Here is a 25,008-nt window from a genome sequence, read left to right on the forward strand (position 1 = left end):
GAATAATTTTAGAACTGTTGATCTATCATATTGACTGCACTTTTGTGCAACTTTTAGTTTGAAAGAAAGTGATGTACAGCTGTGTTCAAGAATTGTTTGAAGTACATTTGTTAATATAAATTTATAATATTTTCCATGTGCCCTTGCCATTTGAAATTTTAGTTTTTCATATGGTTTAAGAAATTAAGTATTTAGAATCCCTTTTTTTAACACTGAAAGAAGGAAACTTCATCTGTCCATCCAAAATATTTTCTGTATTCATAATAATGAATAGAGATGTACATGACTATATTGGCTATCCTGCTTGTGTAGTCATGCCATGTTTTTAGTTTCTTCATGTGTGTAACAATTGTAACCACCATTGATCCGTAGGTACATCATGTTTAAGAATGGTCATAATTCCTAAGGAACAATTTTTTTCTGCCATTTTTTTAGCATGGCAAAATTGAATTCTTGTTTATGTGTTTGACTAAAGTTTAAAAAAAACAAAACAAAAAAAAAAACAAATAGGCGGTTTGACTTAATTGTATATAATATTTTTTTCTTTGACTTGCATGTTTTTTGTTTGCCTCTTATCTTTTACGGCCTTCAGCATTGTTCTTGAGATTGGCAGCTGATAGGTTTGCATTGGTGAACACTTTTAGTACTAAACATTTATTGTCCAGCACAACGAAGTTTTTGTTGTAACAGAAGAGGTTGGAAATGTAAAAATGGAGTGCTTGATTAGATTTTCTTTTTTTCATTTGTATTAATTCCATGGAGAGTTTTTGAGCTATTTTTTTGAATATTCTCTATTTAGTTAGTGCTTGTAAAAGACCGTTAATTGTAAAAAGGAAGATATGTTCTTTATAGTTTCGAATATTAATATCTTGTGCTTGTCTTATCCTTGGTGATTTGCCTTTCTGAAACTTTCTTAAAACTGCAGAAAGCAGTACACCATCCAGCTTATTTCATGACACATACCTATTTGAAGATATTTTTACAGAACTTTAAACACGCAAAAACCTTTTTATGACACTTGCATATTCAATTTTGTCATAATCAAAATTCTTAAAAAAAAAACCACAGGAATTTTTTACAAGGCTAGATGTGGGGGACACTTACCTCAGATTAGAGGTAGTACTGCAGTTAGTATTTAATAGAACTGTAATTGTTCAGTTGAAAAATAAAATCTTTTTTTTTTTAAAATGTTTTAGGGGCCTTGTACCAAATGTACTAGACCCTGTTGCTCTTTTCTCCCCAACTTAATTCTTGTATATATAATAATGGTGCCACTCTTTGTTTATGTAAAATAAAGTGAATAATGTAAAATTGTCTCCGCTGTTCTCAGCTGAAAGAAGCCCAAATTGTAACTGTGGCAGTCCAAAGTTAATGAGTGTATCAAACAGTATTACTTACAGTAAATCACTTTTTTCATTCTTCTTTTTCAAGTATTTAATAGTTATTATTGGGTTGTTCAGCATGTCCCTGCATAAGCATAAAAGGGATTCATGTTGAAATAGATGTGCTCAGTGTTCAATTGTGCAGTGCATTAGCCTCTATTAGCCTCACACAGAGTCATGTATGAAAAAATCTGAGAGTTCCTGTTTTTTGTTTGTTTTTTTTTGTTTTCATTTTAGATTAAACAAAGAGTTAATGGGTGTTCAAAGTTTTTCATTTATGTATTTTGAAGTTGTGGTGTTTGGTGAAGTTGGGGTACTATACCATATTATAGTATTCCCTTAATTGTAAATGTGTATTTTTTTATACCGGTGGGAAAATTTCAGTAAATACAATACAGGCTTTATATTCTTTTACAAGATATGTGAATGTCTTATGTGCTTTGCCCTCAGTGTTTGTAATCAAGGCTTCAGAGTCAGAATGATAGTCTGCTGTTTTTGTCTGGGTAGTAAAATTCTTACCGGACTCCTGCTCTAACACTGAGATTCAAGTGCTTTAACAAGCAGGACTAGAACTACAACTGCAACTCTGACTTTTGTTAGTTTTCTAGTGACTAACACAATAATAAAATCATTGTCTGCAAATGTACGGTAATTTGGTTTAAACCTAATTCCTTTTCAAGAATGTTGACACTTGCACCTGGCCAGGTGGAAGTGGCTACAGAAGTTGTGCAGGAAATGTCATGTAATTTGAGCTAACAAGATATGTAAATAACACTCAGTGTGTACATATGTTACAGGCATATTAGAGCTGTATGTGGGACTGAATTTTTAATTTTGTTCTCACAAGTACTCTGAATGTTTCCATTTCAAATATACCCTGTTCAGTCCCCCAAGTAAACAAAAGTAATTTGAAATCTGTTAACAGAGGATTTTGATTTCAAGTAAGACAAATCTTAAGTATTCCACAGAAGTGTCAGTGAGATATTAAGAAAGCTGCACCAGTTTTTTTTTTTTCTTGCTTAACATAACAGGGAGCATCTGCTCCAACCCCAACTGTGTTAGAGAAAAGCATTTGATTAGTTTCTGTTAAAAAATGGTGAAACCCTTCCTGACTTCCTTGTATTTTTTTTTTGTTCTATACTGACAAGTTCAGACCTTTGCACATGAATTTTCTCCAGTGTTTTAATACAGTGGAACCTCAGGTCACGACCGTAATTCACTCCAAAGACAGCAGTTCAGAAGAAGAGTTTAACTAGCTAAACAATTACTTTGTGTAATTCATATTTAGTTTCATTTTGATTAGTGTAGATCGTTGTTACTTTAAAGTATTACATGTAATGTTACATTGACAATGGCACCATCAAGCAGCCATAATGTACATTTTAAAATGCATAATATGTGTACAGTGGAACCTCGGTTCACAACCATAATTCGTTCCAAAACTCTGGTCGTAACCCAATTTGGTCGTGAACTGAAGTAATTTCCCCCATAGGATTGTATGTAAATACAATTAATCCATTCCAGACTGTACAAACTGTAAGTAAATATTTTTTTAAAGATTTTTAAGCACAAATATAGTTAACTAGCCAACCCGCGGCGTAGCATACGCCGCATAATTATGTATTGATGGGTGAACACTTCCTGAAAGACACAGTTGTCCAAATGGGGTGGGTTTGAGGATATGACTGTAATTGAATGAAAAGATGGAACTCTGGAGAGAGCAACATACAATTGTCAGTGACTGAAAACTGGGTTTGGCAGATACAGGCATATCGTTTTGAAAGTGTGTCCCTGTGCCTTATTAATTGTCATTGCAAAGGCCAATCTAACAGGAAATTGTCTGCGTGTAAACGTAAAAGGCAAATTTGCATCTGATGGGGTCAGGGATTCTTTCTCTGTCTCTCGCCTGTGTGTGTGTGTCTCTCTCGCACGTGTGCCTGTGTGTGTGTCTCTCTCCCTCTTGCGCACGCTTCTGTGTGTGTGTATGTATGTGTCTCTCTCTCGCACGTGCCTGTGTGTGTGTGTCTCTCTCTCTCTCTCTCTCACTCACGCGCCTGTGTGCTGTAAGTGAATGAAAAGATGGAACTCTGGAGTGAGCAACATACAATTGTCCGTGACTGAAAACTGGTTTTGGCAGATACAGGCATTTCTTTTTGAAAGTTTGTCCCTGCGCCTTATTAATTGTCATTGTAAAGACCAGTGTAACAGGAAATTGTCTGTGTGTAAAAGTAAAAGGCAAATTTGAATCTGATGGGGTCAGGGAAATCTGGAGAATAAGGACAGTTTGTGAGGTAGCAGCTGCGATTGTTTTACACTCCAGTACATTGCGGTGAATGCTGAGAACAGTCAGTCTAGTGCCTTTACAGAGACTTCTTGCTGGCATGAGGTTTCTGAGAAGCATGACGACTGAACCAATTTTGACTTTATGCGGAGGCATGCCAGTGTGAGTAATGGCTGCCTGGCGGGTCATGGGAATAACACAGCCGGATCGCCAGTCGGCATCGTTTATGGTCGGAACTACGACGGTATGTGATCTTCTTCGAACCTCCGACTTTCATTCTTGATTATTGAAAACATTCTTGGCAAATGCTTTCGCTCTCTCGCGAATTGTTGGCTCTGTAGTGCGTGTGCCATGGTCGGCTGCTTAGTGAATTGTTGGTGGGTGGGGCTCGGTCTTGCGTGCGTCTTGCTTGCCATGGACTTAGTGAATTATATATATAGATTATACCATAGAATGCACAGCATAATAGTAAACTAAATGTAAAAACATTTAATAACACTGAGAAAACTAACATTGCAAGAGTTTGCGCTATAGCGCTACGAACCGCTCGCTAAAAACATTTTTTTTAATGAGTTTCAAGCACAGGGAAAAAATGAACATTTGAAAAATCCTTACTTTTCTTGGTGGTTTATTAAATTAACATTGCAACAAATCATGCTACAAACCGATCGCTGTAAACAGAAGTGAAGTGGAGGTTAAAATCCAATGGAAAAAAGTCTTCATTAAATACAATGAGGTTAAAACAATGCTTGAATCAGTCTCTTTAAAAACAAGCCTGGTGCATTCTTTAACTGCCTTCTTGTCCTAATGCGGCCATCCCTCACTCTCTCTCTCGCTCGCTCACGTGCACTCTCTCTCACTCGCTGCACAGGGAATGCACAGGGAGAGACTGAACACTTGCGGAAATCATCGGCACGCACAAACCGAAAGGGAAACTGGCTTGTTCATATACTGAGTGTGTGGTCGTGAACAGATGCAAAAGTTTGGCGAACTTTTTGGTTGTAACCTGATTTGTACGTGTTCAGAGACGTTCGTGAACCAAAGTTCCACTGTATCTGGTTTTCGAAAATAATATTAAAAAATAACACCGTTTGGATTTCTAATGCTTTTATAATGAAATGGATTTTGTTCATTACTCAGAGCTGACTGTCTTGCCAACATGCTGATGCAGACCTTTGAAGCAGCTCTTCATTAGTCATATAAGATTAAGATTAGCATCATAATCTACAATGCTATAAATTAATAATTATCAACCAATCAGAAAAGTGATGTCTTCTATAAAAACTATGGTTAGAGACTTGGTATTTACTAAAATGGGAGTCATAAGTAGACTGCCAAAACTCAACAGCCAAGTTTGTAGTATGACTGACAGCCTAAAGTTACTGTTGAAAAATATACATTTTCAGGATTTTTTGACTTATATTATGATTGCATTTTAAATTGTCTGTTTTCTGCTTCTGAGTTGTTCTTACACGAAAAGGTTGTTACATCTGTTTATTTAAGTAACACTATTGTAGATCTATGTTGTAAAAATACAATAACAAAGCTCAGAGAACAATTTAAAAAAAAATCCACCATAATAAAAGGATGTGTGTTTGGGCGTCTGTCTGTGTGTCCGTCTGATTGCTACATTTCTTGTCATTCCAAAAGATAGAGCTTCACTAACATTTGTAGTAATACATTTTGTTAATGTGTTTGCATTTGTGATGTGCCATCTGTTGGAATCATAAATGCAATATTTTAGTACTACATGCATTACAAAAAAAACATTCCAATAAATGGTGCACTGCAAACAGTAATGCTGAGGTCTTAGATGTCAACCTGCCTTAGATGGGTGGAACAGCTAGATCTTATGTTAAAGGAGTAATTATCAGAAAATGAGGCCACAAGACCTCATGCTATGCATATGAATTTTTAAGGACATTTATTTATTAAATATACCTGTAAATGTGAAGGCAATGCTATCCATTGTATCACAGTGCTTATAACACATAAACTGTTGGTTTGATTTTATGGAGCAGATTCTATGGGGGAGGAATATTCTGCCAGTTCCCTTTTTTACAAGAGCTGTACAATGCTTTTCTTTTGCAGCTCGTGTAACATTAACCACACTTTTGCTGAACCTGATCCATTTCATTCCTTAAATTATGAGATGCAACTCTGAAAAAGACAGACCTATATCCTGTATGATGCAATTGTCTCCCATATGAGATCTGTACTTCATAGATTTTTCTCCGTATGTCTTTTGTTCCACCTCTTTTATTAATTGTGTAGTATACAAAAAAAGTTTAATTTAGTAAAATGCCATGATATGTTATACTACAGACTTGTGTGAAACTGAGTCATTCATTCTGTAGATGGGCTGCTTGTTAAATGAAATTGGCATGCAGCTTTATAGAAATCTGTGTTATTGAAGTAGTACAAGAAAATGAAAATCTACTCACATGTGGCAACTGACATTTGTAAAATCATTGAGATACACATGGTTGAAATTCAGCCAAGAATCAGTTTTTTTTTGTGGCATGTGTAAGTAATCTCTACAGCAGTTTTAGAAAAATATTCCAACAGATTGACTGCAATTTCAGTTTCTCAGAGTATAATTTCACTAACAACTCAATAAATTTGCTGATTTGAACGAAACAATTAAGTCTGTCAGGGGTTAATGGAATAGAATTTGTCAGGTGGGATAACAAAGCGACATCCCTGTAACAAAGACTTGTGGAGCTGTTTGTTGTTCTTTATGAAGCTGCTTTGGTGGGGAGGAGGGAATGAGCAAGAGAGAGAAGTGGTAACTTTGTTTTCTTTTATTCCTAGTGGCAATCGATCTTCAAAGACTTTCAAACCCAAAAAGAACATCCCGGAGGGTTCACACCAATATGAGCTGTTAAAGCATGCAGAGGCGACTCTCGGCAGTGGAAACTTGCGTCAAGCAGTGATGCTTCCCGAGGGAGAAGATCTCAATGAATGGATTGCTGTGAACAGTGAGGCATCTTTCTTTTGCTCCTAATAGTAGAATAAAGGTCTTTTTAAACTTTGCAAGTTTTAAATGCTTCATTTTTTTCTGCATGTTTGGCTGAGAGGTGAAAGTGGACACTACTGCCAAAAATAATCACAGCCTTAAAAATGATTTTGAACAGTACAGCAAATTTCACAATCTGCAATAAGTGATTCATTCTGTACACTAGAAAGATGATTTCAGTTAAAATATCAGAAAATGTTAAAATATTGGAAGTTTCCAAAAAAGTTTCAATTTAATTTTAAACAAGTAAATGAAATTAAGAACACAGTATGGATACATAAAATTGAAAACAAAATGCTGCAATTTTCATAAAATTATCATTATCCTTTTCAGTTCAGTTCCTTAATTTCCTGTTTGTGCCAAAATAAAAATAATTATGTGTATTATGAGTTCGTATTATAATATAAATTAAACTTGTCATGACCACTTGATCAGAACTGGTAAAAGTATCTTTTGGTAAGAAATATTAGCTTATCAACTGTTACTAACTTTAGTGTCAGGACAAATGTGTGCAATTTTATTATTAATAATTTCTTCTCCTTACATTGCTTTTTCATTGCTTTTATTCTCCTGCTGCCTCAGCATGCAAGAATATGAGTTAGCTTGTTTGCTTAATTACCCAATAAGCTAAAACACGTAATGCTCACTTGTTCTCTATTCATTTAATAAAAGCATGTACAAAGTATTAGCCCTTCAGGTGTTTGGCTGTGAGTTGGTTCAGACAAGGAGTGTACAATCCTGAAATGACAAGAAATGTTGGCGAGTTCTGGCTGTATGTGTAACAGGACTGAAATAGAAAGCTGTATTTCCATGGAACCCGGATTAATTCTTTTTGCTGAGGGATATAATTTCAGTGCTGTGGGTAATCAAAGAATGAGATGTGGTATTAAAATAATCTGACACTTATATATATATATATATATATATATATATATATATATATTATTTGTTTTATTTATTTTATTTATTTATTTTTTTTTAACTACTCTGAACTCTGATTCATTTTAAGCTACAACTTCCTCTCTTAGTCAGAGGGCTGGAACCTTTAGTCAGATTACTGAGGTGCTCTATGCCAGGGGTCAAGCAGTGATCAAATTCTTACAGAACAAATACTTTTGTGACCAGACCCTGCTGTAACAAAGACAGCCCCAAACCCCCACCCTGAATACATACAAGTGCACACATCTTCTCTCACAGACATTCTCCCTCATTCACTCCTGGATATTCCTTGTCCAATCACACATGCAAGTTAAGTCTGTTTAGACCTGTTAAATTTACATCTACTATGTGAAAAATAAGGAATCATCAACAATATGTTGTACTGAATGCATTCTAGTGTTGTGATTCCAAATGAGCATGTTCAGTCATTTTAAATTCATTCTTTTTCTTATGAAATCCAGTGGTTCTAACCCACATACCTTTTATACATTATTAGAAGTAACATTCAAAATTCACGCTGCAAGTTAGTTACTAAAATGTGTGAGGTAGCAAAAATGTCTCCTCTAATATCTCTCTCTATTATAAAAAAAAAAAATCTTGTGGGAGGGAATGACTAGGAGACGATGCGTGATCTTCACGTTAAGATCACGGAAGACAAATAAAAGACCCGCGAGATGAAAGAGAATGGCCACGGAGCGTCTCGCGGGGATATAGAACATGAGATTCTTGCAATACACTCCCTACTTACAAGCAATATCAGAGCGCGGTCAGCAAAAAAATCAGTAGTGTAAAGACATGCAGCACACACAGATCCAGGGGTCTCAGTGCATATAAAGGACAATATGTTATAAATGAAACGTTGACAACTAAAAGATCGCATTCGCGCAAACAAAAGGAAATTGATCATCAGGACCAGGTGTAATTGAAAAAATAGCAGGACAAAGTGAGGTCAGAAATAAAAGGCAAAGAGCAGAAAACAAAGTATTTTCGCCTTCGCATTATTCAATGCACAAAACATAGATTTACACAATAATGGACCATACGCTATGAGAATCTGTGGTCCCTCAACAGTTAAAGCAACGACAAGTTTAATTTAAAAAAAAAACACAATTCGGTCAGGTGATTATTTATGATAACGGAGAAGCAATCACAATGTGAGCAGCAGAGACACGAAGTGGCAAAAAAGACAGCAGCTGTACAGGCTTTAGCTTTAAAATGATCGACGGGCAACGCGATACTTCACACGACGCGACACATGCTGCAGGGGACGATCCTGCTACGCAAGTGTTATACTGTTTATAATTGCGTGCGTACTTTACGTACATCTGGAGGAATCCACCAAGTGGCAGTGTGAGATATTATCACAGTGAGAACAGGTTCGGCTTCGCTGTGTTGTGAATTGCCTGTAACACCCAGTAAATTCCTATGACCCCTTACCGCAATATGTCTGAAAAGGGTGTTTAATGTCAGTCCAGGGATTTGTCCATTTCAGCTAGCATTGGGCACAAGGCTGAAACAATCCCTGGATGAGGCATCAGCTCATCACAAGGTTAATACAAGCACACACATACATGCTGGCGTCATTTTAGCGTAACTAGTGTAACTGGCGTCATTTGGAAGGAAACCGGAGCACACTGTGGAAACCCACAGGAAAACATGTAAACTCCAGGCAGGGAATATCAGCGACGTGACTCCCTGCAAGACAGCAGCGCTAACGCTCCACCACCATGTCACCCCCTTGTGTGTAATTAACAGTATTCATTATTTAAACGAAATTACCGATTTATCTGTAAAATGTAACATACAGTACATACTTCAGTGCATTTCATCATGAAAGTGATATCAAGTATAAATCTGAGGATTCTAAATGTGCAGAGAATTGGAATATCATACATTTTAATGTGCTCAGTGTGGCGATCTACTGTATTGCTGTTTGCCACTGCTGTCAGTACCGGAGGAAGCCCTAAAAAAAAAAAGACGGCACAGAAGACGGTATGTGAGACTTTTTTAAAATGTATCGTGTCATTACAATCTGGAATATGCAACACTTGAATATAAAAGCACCACAAATGCATCTGTATGTCAGCATTTTGCTTCACCACTTCGAACCATTCATCAAACATTGAAGTGCGCACACCAATCTCATAGGATCCGTAAAGTGGCTTTCTGTCACATGTAGATAGTAACCAGAGACCCTGACGTCACATTCCAACTTTTAGCACACTGCGCCCCCCGACTTTTTGCTGGTACTGCAACTCGCATACGCGTCGCGTTAATTTCTGAGGACCTGTTCAGAGGATGCATCGAATGAACGCTGAGCGTGAAGTATAAATGAGCCCTTATACGTCCTGCAAGAAAAAGATTTAACCACGCCCAAGTCCGGAAATAAAGGACAATTATTGTTTTTACAACTTTCCGCGAGACGAGGCAGTGAGCCATCATTTAAAACAAGTCCACAGACATCTAACCTGGCAGTTGTTGGATTGCTTTTGGCAGACATGCATCATGTGCTCGCAGTTCTAAAAACAACGACATGCAACAAGCAGAACAGGCAGCTCGCCAGCAGCAGAAAGACAGCAGATGATCCGACGGCATATCCTTAGCATGTGTTCAGCTGCCCCAAACCCCCGACCCCCCATCACAACGCGAGCAGTGTTATACGTCTTGCGAGAAAGAGATGTAACCATGCACGGGGCCGGAAATAAAGGACAAGTATTGTTTTTACAAAAGTTTTTAAAGTAAAAGTGAAAATAATGCATATGTAACAATTCCCATGAAAATAACAATCTCTTTAAATTCTATATCCGGTAAACCAAACATGGCGGAGCCCCCTAGTGTCTTAAGAAGAAAACACATGTTGAGATTTGCCACTCCAATAAAGAACAGATCAAAAAACATGTCTTTATAATGTCATCCAGTATTTTGATGGAGCAGAATTCAGAATGGAATAACAGTCACAAGCGAAGAGGATGTAGATTTTGGGTGCTGCTTTTGAGTCTTACTTGGAGACCTACTAATTGCCCTGTTTCTAGGCAATGACTTCATGAGCAGAATTTCACTTGTGGCAGAACGGGGCATTTAACCCCAATGTAACAACAAATAGGAGGATTTTATTGGCATGGTGGAATTTCAGCATAGCATTTAAAGACAATATGACATTGAATACCTTATTTATTTTACTATGTGCACGTACTAAATTTATTCATTGACATTTTCTGTTACCAAAAATAATAATAGTTAAATATAAAATTTCAAACATTATAATATCAGTGACATATGAATAAATGAATACCAAAATTAATTTGAATGTTTTCATTTACACAGACTTTTTAAAAATGCTTTTTTAACTACAAATGTTTCAAATCAGGTTTGTCAGAAATTCAGTATTTGTAAGAAATATTAACTGGATATTAACAACTACTAAAAGGTAGTATATAACTGACAAGTCGGCTTAATTCAAATTTCAAATGTCACAAACTCCTGATGCTTTTATATTACTAATATTTCCCTACTTCTTTTCCATTTGTTCCAACTTTAGCGCTACTTTGGTGAAATCAGAATTGTCATTTGAAGATTTTGATATTGCTTAGCTTGGGTAATAAGTCAGAATACAATAATTACTCACAAGTGGATATAATATGTGTTCCTTGTGCTTTCATTACATTAGTTGTTTTAGTTGTTATACAAATAAACATTGATTTGGCTTGAATAAGAGAAACTTCAACAATGTAGTGTTTACGGATTCATTTTCAGCAATAGAGTATGCTGTTTTAATAGTCCCACTAATCTACTTGTCTCAGCAATTGTGTGTTTCCATTAATACATTCAGAAGCATATCATCAGAGTTTCCTAATGCTTCAAAGCACAATGAACTAAGTTACTTGAATTTCTGGCTAATGTGGATGTCTTGAAACAATAGCTATTTTTTTGGAATCAACACATGATGCAGCTCTTTTCCTCATTTTTTAGGGCTAGTATTAGGTACAGATTAGCTTGTTAGTAAATGGAATGATGTTGGACAGACATGTGTAGCCATATCCATTATAATTAGAGGATAAATACAAAGCCTTCATTCCTTTATTATTGGTTATATAGAGTGCTGGACTAACAGTTGATTAATTTTGTTACAATTTCTGAGTCATTCATTCAAATGTGACGCAAGATAAACGTTTACCACTCGCAGATTTATGATTGCATCATTGTATTCTCAAAGCAAGTAGAAATCATGAATTTTCATTTCTGAACGAATTTCATACTGGGATAAATGGACCAATAATGAAAGCCATTTTTTTGTATTGATAGGATAGCATGATTTAAGCTTTAAATATAGTTAAACTGTGTGGGATTGTTAAATAATAGGCATGATACAGGCAATTCCATGCTGCAGTTCAAGCCCTGTATAAAGGAATCAGCAAACCTGCAGTGAATTATTTAATTACTTTCAGATTCTCTCCTGCACCATGCATGTCTTGTTAGCATGAAATAAGCACTTGCTACTTTCATGCATTCTGCACAAGCCTAATTTTATAGATTCCTGATATTTGCAGATTATACATTAATTTTAATGTAACTGAGAAAAAAACATGTTAGAGGAGGATAAATTTAGGCCAGAGGAAACTTGCATGTGGGCCAAATATGCCCTGTGGTCCACTAGGTTACAATCTTGGCTTGTATGACTTTTGAGGCAGCTAAAAAAAGACCCCTCAACATTGAAAACACACTCAATTTCCAACTATGAACACATCAAAATAACAAATTGACAAACAGAAATATGGTTATTTTTTTACAGTTACTTTCTAGACTGAAGGCTAACAAAAGACTTTGTTGAATGTAATTCCTTGAGAGATTATCTTTTATTGAAGACTTAAAGTAATGATCAATACTGTAGTATTGCCCCTTTGGCTACTTCTCAAGTATACTGTGCTCCCTAAATCTTGGGAATGGAAAATCAAAACGGGGATATTTATTAATACATAAACGCATTTTAGTTTTAACATGACAAGATGGGTGGGACAGGCAGTTCCGTGATTCTAGGTTTCAAATGTTTGTCGAATGCTGGCACAGGTGTTTTCTCCCACATCCCAAAGACATGCATTTTAGATTAATTGAGGACTCTAAATTGTCTCCATGCCCTATCCAAAGTCAGCTTCTTGTTTCTGGGACAAATTCTGCCACATAACCCTGAGGGTATCAAATAGATCCAAACTTACTTTAGTAGGATTTCCCACTTCTTTAAGTGGGAATTAAAGGCATGGTAAGTAGGTGGGTACACAGTTGGTTTAAACATGGGAAGCAAAGGGTTATGTCGGGGAATGTTTTCATAATTGGAGGATGTTAAAAGTAGTGTTGTGTGGGAATCGGTGCTGGGGCCACTGGACTTTTTAATATACTAAACAACAAAATTTTCTGATGATACTAAAATAGGTAGAAGGGCAGAGAGAAATGGACAGCAAATAAGTTTAGGATGATTTGGGGCAGATGAAATTTTAATGTAAGTAAATGAAAGGCATAATTAGAAAGTAGAATTGTTACATTTTAATATAATGGGAAGTTTGAAACTTGAAAGCACAGGTTATGAGAAGGACTTTGGTGCCATAGTGGACTCATTACTATCTACATCCAGACAGACTAATAGGATGTTAGGTTATATAGCCCAATGTTTGTAATATAAAGTACTGTTTTCAGTTTTGGTCTCCACATTACAAAAAATACATAGCATTGCTAGAGAGAGTCCAGAAAAGAGCAACAAGGCTGATTCTGGGACTGAGAGGTATGAGTAATGAGGAGAGACTGAAGGAGTTGAACCTTTCCAGTTTAAGCAGATGGAGATTTAAAGTTTAAAATTCTGTAGGGAATTAATACAAGGAAAGATGGGAAACTTGATAAGGGCAAGTTTCTTATAAAAGTTGAAAAGTTTTTCTTCATACAAAGAACCAAAGACTCGTGGAATAAATCAGCAAATTGTGTGATGGAATGAAATACTTTAAGGACATTTAAATTTTGGAGAATCTAGATGAACAGGAGAGATGAGCTTGTTGGGCTGAATGACCTGTTCTTGTCGCTGTTATTCTAATGTGAAGTAGAGATCCTGAATTTTGGGTATTTTTATGCATATTAGTTTTACGCACATTTACATTTATAATTCCCTTTGGTGCCTGCATTTGGAGTTGGTAAACCTTAAATAACTAAAACACTGCAGAATTGTACTTCAGGGATCAGTAGCAACACTGTGTAGTTGCAATTACCAGTTTGTAACATCCTTAATATGAGGTTCAGTGATGAGCTGGGAAAAATTAGGTTGGCTAGGACAAATAATGGTAGCTGATTATAGTAAAATTAATAGAGCTTTTAATTTGTCACTGAAATCATTATAACAGTCAAGAGGTGAAAGTGTCAAAATCTATAGTCTGCAGAAACATTGGCCACAGTATTATGAAGACCACACCACAAGATGCAAACGGATCACTGGCTCATTTCTGAATTTCTTATTTAAGATTTTTATGGAATTATGCACAAATCTTGTTTAAGATTTTTATGGAATTATGCACAAATCAGGCTAAGATCAACCTCTAACAAAATAGTGGCATGTTGAAATTGTGGAGAAAGTAGCAAACAGTAGACAATCCAAAGCTACCACTGGAATTGATTATTCAGATAGTATAAGGGTTTTAAAAGTGAGCAAAAACTTACCTGCCTTGATAAAAGAAAAAAGCCTCCAGTCTCTTTAGTCAGTCTTTATCATTAAGGAAAAGTTACTTAAACCGTCTGACGAAGGGAAAAAGTGGAGTACAGTATTACAGGCCGATTCAGAAATGTAGGCATGTGTTTTGCTTAAAAAAAGATGAATGAAATTAGAAGAAAAGTAAAAACTGAGAATGAACACAGCCAGTGTATAGCCAAGCATAGGGTGGTGTTATTTTTATTTTTATTTTTTTTAGTAAAATTCAGATTTGTTAAAATCATTGCAAGGAAATACAATGATTTATGATTTTTTATTTTAATCAGTTGAATTTGTCCTTTTGGTTATACTATTTCTAGAGTTGAGCAAAAAAAGTTTTTTTTTTTTTTTTAACTCTTGAGACAACACCCATTTAATTTTCTTAACCATTTTTTCTTCATGTTGCACCCGAGTTGCTGAAGTACTGTTTATAGGAAAATCGCAATATGGACAATATTATAATATTCCTGGAGATCACTATAGTTCTGCCAAAAGTAGTTTGGATACAACTCTCTAATTACTTCATCTGTAACATAAAGGCAGCTCTCTGCTTTTTTGTATCTACTTGTTATTGGTGTAGACGTACTGTACCTATTATGAACTTTAAGAAATCAGCATTTCATTTAAACATGCCTATTTTCCAATGATTTATTTATACTTTCTTTTCTATTGGAGAGTTTTCTTGTGGCTTAAAAGTTTACTATAAATCCTAACCAGTTTGTAAGAAATGAATCTTGAGATTTTTGATTCTCCTATTACCCTAAGTTCTTGTCTATAAGCCGCGGCTTATCTAAGGAAAAAAGTTGTGAAAATGAAAAAATAGAATATCGGCTTATACATAAGTCCGGCTTATACATCCATCGCGGGGGTTGCGTTCCAGAGCCACCCGCGAAATAAGAATATCCGCGAAGTAGAAACCATATGTTTATATGGTTATTTTTATATTGTCATGCTTGGGTCACAGATTTGCGCAGAAACACAGGAGGTTGTAGAGAGACAGGAACGTTATTCAAACACTGCAAACAAACATTTGTCTCTTTTTCAAAAGTTTAAACTGTGCTCCATGACAAGACAGAGATGACAGTTCCGTCTCACAATTAAAAGAATGCAAACATATCTTCCTCTTCAAAGGAGTGAAGCAAACAAATCAATATGTCTGTTTGGCTTTTAAGTATGCGAAGCACCGTGGCACAAAGCTGTTGAAGGCGGCAGCTCACACCCCCTCCGTCAGGAGCAGACAAAGAGAGAGAGAGGGAGAGTTTGTTTTTCAGTCAAAAATCAATACGTGCCCTTCGAGCTTTTAAGTATGCGAAGTACTGTGCAGCATGTCTTTTCAGGAATCAGCTTTACAAAAGATAGCAACGTGAAGATAATCTTTCAGCATTTTTAGACGAGCGTCCGTATCGTCTAGGTGTGCAAACAGCCCCCCTGCTCAATCCCCATACGTCAGGATCACAGATAGTCAGCGCAAGAGAGACAGAAAAGTAAGCCGGGTAGCTTCTCAGCCATCTGCCAATAGCGTCCCTTGTATGAAATCAACTGGGCAAACCAACTGAGGAAGCATGTACCAGAAATTAAAAGACCCATTGTCCGCAGAAATCCGCGATATATATTTAAATATGCTTACATATAAAATCACAATTTAAATGACCGCTACGCGCTCGTGTTGACTCGGCGACGCCCAGAGCAGAAAGAACGCGCTCCGGCCGCTCCAACCGCGCCATGCGGGGAGTGAGAGAGACGCCAATATCTCACACTCTCTCCCCCCTTAAAGAAATTAAATGGGCGCGAGTGAGACCACTGACCTCCCTCCCTTCTATTAGTTATAGGTTATAGTACGTTCGGCTTATCCATGAGTCCGGCTTATCTATGATACGATTTTATTTTAAAAATTCGTATGATTTTTGGTCTCCGGCTAATACATGAGTCCGGCTTATAGACAAGAACTTAGGGTAATTTATGGAGAATTACATTTTAAGGCCTTGTTTTGAACTGACTGCTAGATCTTTTGAGTTTTTACTGATTTAATTTGTATCTGTTTCTGTTCAGCTGTAGATTTCTTCAACCAAATCAACATGTTGTATGGCACAATAACAGAGTTCTGCACAGAGACCAGTTGCTCAGTGATGTCTGCAGGGCCAAGGTGAGCACATTTACGTTGAAAATACCAAGCCACTCTATGTTAATATGATAGTGACAATCACATACGTAGCAAAGACAGCTTTTTTTTTTTTTTCTTCATGCTTTTTCCCCATTTTTGCCTGTCTGAAGATTTACATTCTTAAGGTATTATTAAGTGATGCCATTTTGCAGAAGTGTTCAGTTGTGAGAATCCTGCTTATGGGTACATGTGAATCAGGTCTACTTAATATAATCCTGATGTGCTTTACATAAACAGTGCCACAAATCCTCCTCCCAATTCTCATTTAACTTTGAGACTTGTCAAGATTTGCATACCTAGAATACTAGAATCTGAACATTTAATAATGTGGTTTTACGTATGTGATCCTACTTAACTCGTTCAGGGCTGATGTTGACTTTTGTCGAAAATCAGGGGTAGAGGACGGTAATTGGCTGTAAACTGTGACAAAACTCGCCCTTACTTTTTAGTTCGACTCTCTTTGCTTAAAGGAAAGTTATGAAGCTTTGTTGATTTGACCTCGATACCCTGTGTGTGTGTGAGTAGTGAAGAGCAAACATCCTCTGAAATGGCATCAACATCTGGCGAGACTAAAGCAAATGTGCAGAGCAAAATACTCAATGGATGTTTTACGAATTATCGCTGAATTTCACTCTAGAGATGGATATTGAAAACAAAAGTGAGGTACCAGCATCAGCCTGTTGGTCCCCAGCTGATCATGGTGTTGAACATGTTCATGTAGCTGATATGCTTACAGCAGCGTTCATCTAGGAGGACCACAAATTATGATTATTATACTAAACAAAAAGTAAACACAAGACAAGTTGTATTTGGTAGCTGTTTTTCTTGTCTTGTATTTGGCACACATTGATGTTAGTGTTACAAATAAGAAATGTGAAACAAAAGCATTTGATTATTTATGTGGTCATCAGCAAATATCTCCGATTTCATCATGATCATTTTAAGAAGTACAGGTGTTAAGACTGCAAGTAAAATGGTCATAAATTTGATATTCTCTAAAATGAGTATAGTATTTTTTATTTGCACTGCTATCTGTAACCAGGAGTTATGCCTCCCTTCCTTCGCTGCATCACTCAGTAATGACTTTTAAACAGTTTAATCAATGCAAAAAAGATGATTTAGTGCAGCAGGTGCATAAACTCATTATAATGGCAAAATATGCAGTATGAGACTTAATCACACCTTGTTGGGTCCACAGATAGTAGTAGTGTCAGATTGAAGATACACCAAAACGGCCATCTGTTAATAATACTGAATGTAATAGCTATAGGAATTTGCCAGGCATAGGTATGACAAATAGAAACACAAAAATTCTTTGTGACTTTTGCTTGAATGTAGATGTTGTAGGGAAAACTGCACAATCACTGGTTTGTTTAAAAAAAAAAAAAAAAAAAAGGTATAAGTCAAAGGCAAATTGCAGTGATGTATACTGATTCTAATTATTGTGCAAGTGATATATGAATAGAATTTCAGTAATATAAACTAAAAACTAAATGCTTATCAGTGAAAGTGTTCGCTTGTCTGATTTCTCTTATCTTTTTAGATAAATGGTCTCAAGGTCAGAGAGGTTTGTTAATTAGCTTGCCAGCTGTTTAAATTAATTGTTCCACATTATTGAGCAAGTCACAGTTTCTATACAATGTCGGGAGGAAGAAAGATCTTTCTGACGATGAAAAGTGTGAAATAGTTCAGTGTCTTGCAAAATGAATGACAACAATTGACAACTGACATTTTGCTAAAACTGACTTTTAGTCCTAAAAGTCAGGCTGAGCTGTGCTAGATACTATGTTGTGTAAAGTATAGTGTGGTCAGCTATTAATGCTAGCACAACAGGGTCAAGCACAGCTTAACAGTGATCAAAAAAAGCAAGTCTCAGTTTCTACTGTAAAGAGATTTTGGTTTAAGAGGGCACATGGCAGTAAGAAAGCCATTCCTTAAAAGACAAAATAGGACGTTGAAGTACCAGCTGTGGACTACTGCAGGCTGGAAGAAAGTCTTATGGGCCAATGAAAATATGAAAATTGGAAATCTTCTGTTCATCATGCTGGGTGTTTGTACGCTGTCAAGTTGGTGAAAAGATGGTTCCTCATTGTGTGAAACCAGCTGTCAAACATGGAGGAGAAAAGTGTTTGTGGTCTGGATTTTTTTGTTTGAGGCAGAGTTGGTGACTTGCACAGAGTGACTGGCATTCTGAATCAAAAGGGTTGCCACAATATGGCTGTTATATCAACGAAAGGTGGCTACTTTGATGAATCAAAAAGTTGAATATAATTTCATATATGTAGTGATTCCTTGACTTGTTTTTTATTTGCCATTATCTATTTGTTCTGCGCCTTGATTTCATTAAGACAGTCAACTCTGTGCATTTCCATAAAAACTGGATAAACTGAAGTGTCATATCGGTATATGTATGAAGTGCTGACTTTCCTCAGGCATAAGGAAGTGTAAATCAAACTTTATTGGCTGGCCAAAAGACAGACGTCATTGGTGTTTTTCATGTTTTGAATAAAACTGTTGCATTTACAATTGAAAATAATTTTGTGCTTTTTAAGGAAATGCAACGAATTGATTAACCAAAGAAGTAATCATCCTATGAATTGTTTGTTGCAGCTTTAGCCTGGTGTGTCAAGTGTATCATTTCATTTTTTTTTCTTGTTAACATCCTTAATAGTACAGCTGTTACCATATTCTGTACTTGTAAAATAGAATCTGATTTGCTCTGAATAAAACAGTCTTCAGTGGTGTAAAATTACAACTTTGTGATGCATCATTTAATGGTTGCTTGATTCATGCATCTGCCCTCAAAGTTTTGATTGTCAAGCAAACACAGAGCCTGATTTTTTTTCTTTGGAAGTGCAACTTGAGACACACAGAAGTTATCAGTCTTGCAAACAGTGTTTAAAACAAAGGCACTCTTTAGTAAGATTGGATGAGCTGTGACCATAAGGGCTACAGCTTACAAAAATATCCTCTTTCATTGTATACATTGTCTGTACACTGAACATAGGAGTCCTTCATAACCAAGACAGTATGGTACAGCTGGTTACAGCATTTTCTTAAAACGTGTGTATTTTATTTTACAAGGAAATTGAGTCGTTTTATGGGAGCAGACTGTATTGTTTGAGAACTAACACACACCCCCTCCCCCACTTTCCACTTCCCCTCTCACTCTGGCTCCATTATCTATTTTTGGCTTTTCCTGAATGGAAGGAACTGATGTGAGCAGCAAATTTTAAGCCAAAGTGTCAGGGTCAGCCAGTAGGTCTACAGTAGTTGTCTTATTCAATAGAAGCCCCCTGTTCAGAGCAGCACACCACAGTTCAGACATTTTTAGTAGTTTTCCAAATTAAAACCATTTTGTGTTCTAGTGGTTGCTGCTTTCATGTTTAATTTGCCACTCTTGGTTTTTGACATTTTGCTTCTTCTGTGCCACATTCTCTTTTAAATGGGCACAACTCAGCGCTTGTTTTCCAGACCTGTATTCTCTCTCTATTTCGCAGTACTCCTGAATGATATTGTTTTGTTAGTGTAGTCTAGCAGAGCAATTGTAATGAAGTATTGTATTAAATAGGCAAGTAGTATTTTAGTTAATGGTCACAATGGGCATTTAACTGTATTCATTCTCTTACCTATCCATATATGCTTCAATGCAGCTAATAATGATCGTACTTTGATTTCTTTGTTGATGGTTTTCTTCCCTTTAGGTACGAGTATCATTGGGCAGATGGCACTAATATTAAGAAGCCTATAAAGTGCTCTGCTCCAAAGTATATTGACTACTTGATGACCTGGGTTCAGGACCAGCTTGATGATGAAACACTTTTTCCATCCAAAATAGGTAAGTATAAATTTGTAACGGGTCAGCTTCAGCATTTGCTTATTGTATACTCTGGACTCCTTCCTGAATATGGATATCCACATGCTGAAACATGCTTCAACATCTTCTGTTTATTTTTTTTTTTTAATTAGGTGTTCCATTCCCAAAAAACTTCATGTCGGTTGCAAAGACCATTTTAAAGCGTTTGTTTCGTGTGTATGCCCACATCTACCATCAGCATTTCGACTCTGTTATGCAACTTCAGGAGGAGGCCCATTTGAACACTTCTTTCAAACACTTCATCTTCTTTGTACAGGTAAAAATATTCACAAAGCTTGTAATGTTAGAGAACCAGACATTGATTGAATTGGAAACACACTGTGTCTTGAATTCCTCCTACTTTTACTTTGATTGCTAACATCTCTTGTGGTACCTTATATTAAAAAAAAGAGAACCTTCTGAAAAGACAAATATTCTTCAGATGCCCACAGAACAGGCTGCTGTAGTATCATTTAGATTTAAATTGGACCAATTGATGCAGTGTTCTTTAGTAAAGACTTACAATGTTTTATTGTGCACAAATGGGGTGGTGGTAAGAAGGAGCATCAGTAATAGCTGAGATATTCAGCCAGAGCAGTTAGAGGCACCTATAAGAATGGAGTGCTGGTGAAGTAGGCATATAAGAATCCAGAAGAGGCTTATGACAGTATGGTAGAGTATTAAGGGCTCCTAATAGGACAGTACAAAAGTTACAGTGGTAAAGAAATGCTATAAGGGTGTATTGTTTTCATTAATAGCTGTACTGTTGCCCAGAGCAAGTAACATTTCTATTTTTCTGCAGCCATAGCACTTGCAAGTTCAGTGACTTGCTAAGAGTACAGAGTGAACAGTCTGTCATGGTTTACGGGTACAACCCCTTAGCCCTTACAGTTTAAGTACTGTTCACTTTAAAATTGTGTACAGTCAATCAACAACAATTTATTTCTTGTATAGCCCAAAATTACACACTGAGTGCCACAATGGACTTTAACAGGTCCTGCTTTTTTGAGTCCCCCAACCTTGACTCATTTAGAAGACAAGAAAAACCCCTTTCCAGGTAGGCTGGTCGTGCAATAGCTGTCAAAAAATGGGGTAAATACAGCACACAAAACAGAACACAAGTAATCCTTTTCACAGAGCTAGATGGCCAATCTGTATAATAATGTATTATTTCGTCAAGAGTAGATATCATATATGAGGATATAGAAGCTTAGGAAGGATATTCATCCTTCATATTCATTCAACAGTATTGTTCAGAGTCCTAGAGTCCTCGACCAACAAGCTGCCTACCCCCTTACTGGCCCTTCCACAGTTGAGTCAGTGCTGGGTCGGCACTACCCCATGATTCCAGGGCTCCTTTATCAAGTATAACTTTTCCATAGACAGGCATATTTACTTATGCTTTAGTACTAATGACTAACAACAGACATGCAGTATGCACAGCTGATTAGCAGCACTACTCAGGGTATGCTAAACTGAAGTATTGAGTCTCCAGCTGAAATTTAAAAGCTGAGACTGAAGGAGCACATCTTATAGTAGCATGCAGAGCATTCCACACATTCAGGGCCCTGTAACTAAAAGCTTGACATTCAAATGTTGGTTTATTAATCTTTTCAATCATAAGCATGCTGGCATCTTGAGATCTTAATGTGCACTCTCGTTTGTAAGTAATGATAAGTTCAGATAAGTAAGCATGACCTTGGCCATTTAACACTATATGGTAAAATGAGGATTCTGAAATTTGTCATAAAACCTAACTGGGAGCCAGTGTAAGAATTTTAGAACTGAAGTTATGTGTTTATATTTTCTTGTTCCTGTAATAATTCTTGCAGAAGGGTTTTGTATTAACTGAAATCTGTATAAAGAACAATTTTAACAGCCAGTGAACACCACATCACAGTAGTCAGTCCTACTGGAAATAAATGCATGAAATAATTTCTCAGTATCCTATATATTTAGAAAACATCTTAGTTTCCCAACATTTTTAAAATGGGAAAAACATATTTTGGACAATTTTGTAATGTGCACTTTAAATGACGGGCTAGTGTCAAAATAATGCCTAGATTGTGGGCTAAGTTAAATAGTGACAAAATATTACTGAAGTCGGCATCATTTCCTGCAATAATTAACATCTGTTTTATCTGTGTACAGTGACCGCAATCCACTCCTTTAACTCACAAACACATCTAATTAAGGACAAAATAGAGAAACGTCATTTCTCTCTTATTATTAAAAAAAAAATCTTGGGAGGGAGATGAGACGTGATCTTCTTGGAAGACAATTTGATGTCCCGCGAGAGAGACTTGAACGTCCCGCGAGACAAGGCAGTGAGACAACATTTTAAAAAAAGTTCACTGACATTTAACCTAGCAGTTGTTGGAATGCTTTTGGCATACACACTTCATGTGCTACCATCTCTTAAAACAACGACAAGCAGAACACGCAGCTCGCCAGCAGCAGCAAGCCAGTAGATGATCCGACGGCTTCTCCTTAGCATGCGTTCAGCTCCAACCCCCCCCCTTCACAATGCGAGTGGCAAAGGACAGCTGCTGTACAGTCTTTTAAATGATCGACACGTAGCACGACAAACAAAGCATGCGGCACACCAGCAGCAGAAAGACAGCAGCTGATCCGACGGCATCTCCTTAGCATGCGTTCAGCCGACCCCCCCTTCACAACACGAGCAGCGTTATACGTCCTGTGAGAGAGATTTAACCACGCCCGGGGCCGGAAATAAAGGACAAGTATTGTTTTTACAAAGTTTTAAAGTAAAAGTGAAAGTAATGCATATGTAACGATTCCCATGAAAATAACAATCTCTTTAAATTGTATGTTCGGTAAACCAAACCCGAGGGTGGGTAAGCAAAGCAAGCAGGGGGCGGAGCCCCTGGTGGTCTAAAAGAAAGGTGTAATTGGGTGTTTTTTTGCATATAAGTGAAAATTAATTATATATTTTAAAATGATAGACCCCAGAAAAAGCATGTGAAATGAAAATGGTAAGGGGTCCCATATTTCACTTCTGTGTATAATGATGGAATACTGTCAGCACATTTCTATACGTGATCTAGTCAGTTTGATAAATAAGAACTAAACCGGGCAAGGACATTCCCTGTATCGGTGTCAAACACCGTGCTTAAGTCTATCAACATAATTACAATGGAATTTACTTTATCAAAGGATATCAGAATGTCGTTTCCAACACACGTTAGTGCTGTTTCTGTACTATGACCGGTGCAGAAGAGAGAGAGGAATTTCTCAAATAAATCATGATGTGTAAGACTGAAGCTGATTGGCGACTACTTTTTCAAGTATTTTAGAGAGAAAGTTTATGCTTGAAATCGGTCTATAGTTATTAAGTATATGGGTCTGACTTTTTAAGTAAAGGTTTGATGACTGACACTTTTAGTGAATCTGGTACTGCGCCATGCAGTAGTGAGCTATTGATAATGCTAAGAATTGTACTGCCAGAACGTTTATTGAGCTTTTTACTAGTTTTGTTGGCACTGAATCTAGGGAACAAGTAGTACGTTTCATTTTAGAAGTTAAAGAATTCCTGTTCTTTAAGCTCAGTAGAATATTATACTCCGCTTAAAGAAGACAAGACACAACCTAATGCATTTCTGGAAGCATTACAGATACCACAACTAGATACTCTTGGTGCAGAAGAATTGGATAAACCTCTAGCACTATCAGAATTGCTAGATGCTATAAACTCTCTTCAGAATAGAAAAGCAGCAGTTCCTGATGGGCTGCACTGACGAATTTTATAAAAAATTCTCAATTAAGCTAGCTCCTCTTTTATTAGCAACATTTACAGAAGCTAGAGAAAAATAAAATTCTACCTCAAACTTTTCGTCAAGCTCTAATTACCATCTTTCCTAAGCAAAATAAGGACTTATTACAATGTGCATCATACAGACCAATCTCACTTTTGAATAACGATGTAAAGATGCTTTCTAAAGTCCTAGCTAGAAGGATTGAGAAAGTGCTTCCTTCAGTAATTTCAGAAGACCAAACTGAATTTATTAAAGGCAGACATTTAGCTTCCAGTCTTCGATGCCTGTTTAATATGATATATTCACCCACAAAGTCAAACACCCCAGAGATTTTATAATATCTATACTGTATAGGGTGGTCCAGATCTAACTATGCAACTTTTAATGCAATGCAATAATTGCATAATTAGATCTGGCCCACCCTGTATAACTGTCCAGAAGCTTCAGTCTGTATCAACAACATTAATTTATACTACTTCAGACTAGAACGGGTACTAGACAAGGCTGTCCCTTGTCACCACTGCTATTTGAAACAGCATTTACAAAATTTCAAAAGATTTCTGATCTCAGAATTAATTTGAACGAAAGTGTGTTCTTTCCATTGAATTCTCAAGCATACAAAATTAGATTGTACACCTTCCATTTTATCATTGCAGATCAGTTTAAATACATAGAGATAAACATCACCAGTAAACATAAAGATCTTTATCAAAAAAATGTTGCTGTCTGCATGGAAAAAATTAAGCAAGATTTGCATAGATGGTCAACCCTTTATCTCACTTTAGTTGGAAAAATTAACATTTTCAAGATGAATATCCTTCCTAAGCTTCTTTTTCTATTTCAAAACATTCTAGTATACATCAATAAATCATTTTT

The 25,008-nt window shown here is 36.5% G+C and overlaps 1 protein-coding gene across 2 annotated transcripts in view; it reads left to right on the forward strand.

Annotated features, from left to right (window-relative positions):
* Positions 1-25,008, forward strand: part of LOC114649212 (MOB kinase activator 1A) — a 45,052-nt gene that overhangs the window by 11,315 nt on the left and 8,729 nt on the right. The window contains exons 2-5 of one of the 2 annotated variants that reach the window (XM_028798698.2): positions 6,478-6,644; positions 16,389-16,482; positions 20,205-20,338; positions 20,470-20,633. In XM_028798698.2, the coding sequence (XP_028654531.1) occupies positions 6,478-6,644; positions 16,389-16,482; positions 20,205-20,338; positions 20,470-20,633 (559 nt within the window). The remainder of the gene's footprint in view (positions 1-6,477; positions 6,645-16,388; positions 16,483-20,204; positions 20,339-20,469; positions 20,634-25,008) is intronic. The other variant, XM_051929579.1, reaches the window with a different exon arrangement.

The sequence above is a fragment of the Erpetoichthys calabaricus genome, chromosome 1 (genome assembly GCF_900747795.2).
Source record: "Erpetoichthys calabaricus chromosome 1, fErpCal1.3, whole genome shotgun sequence".
Lineage (NCBI taxonomy): Eukaryota > Metazoa > Chordata > Cladistia > Polypteriformes > Polypteridae > Erpetoichthys > Erpetoichthys calabaricus.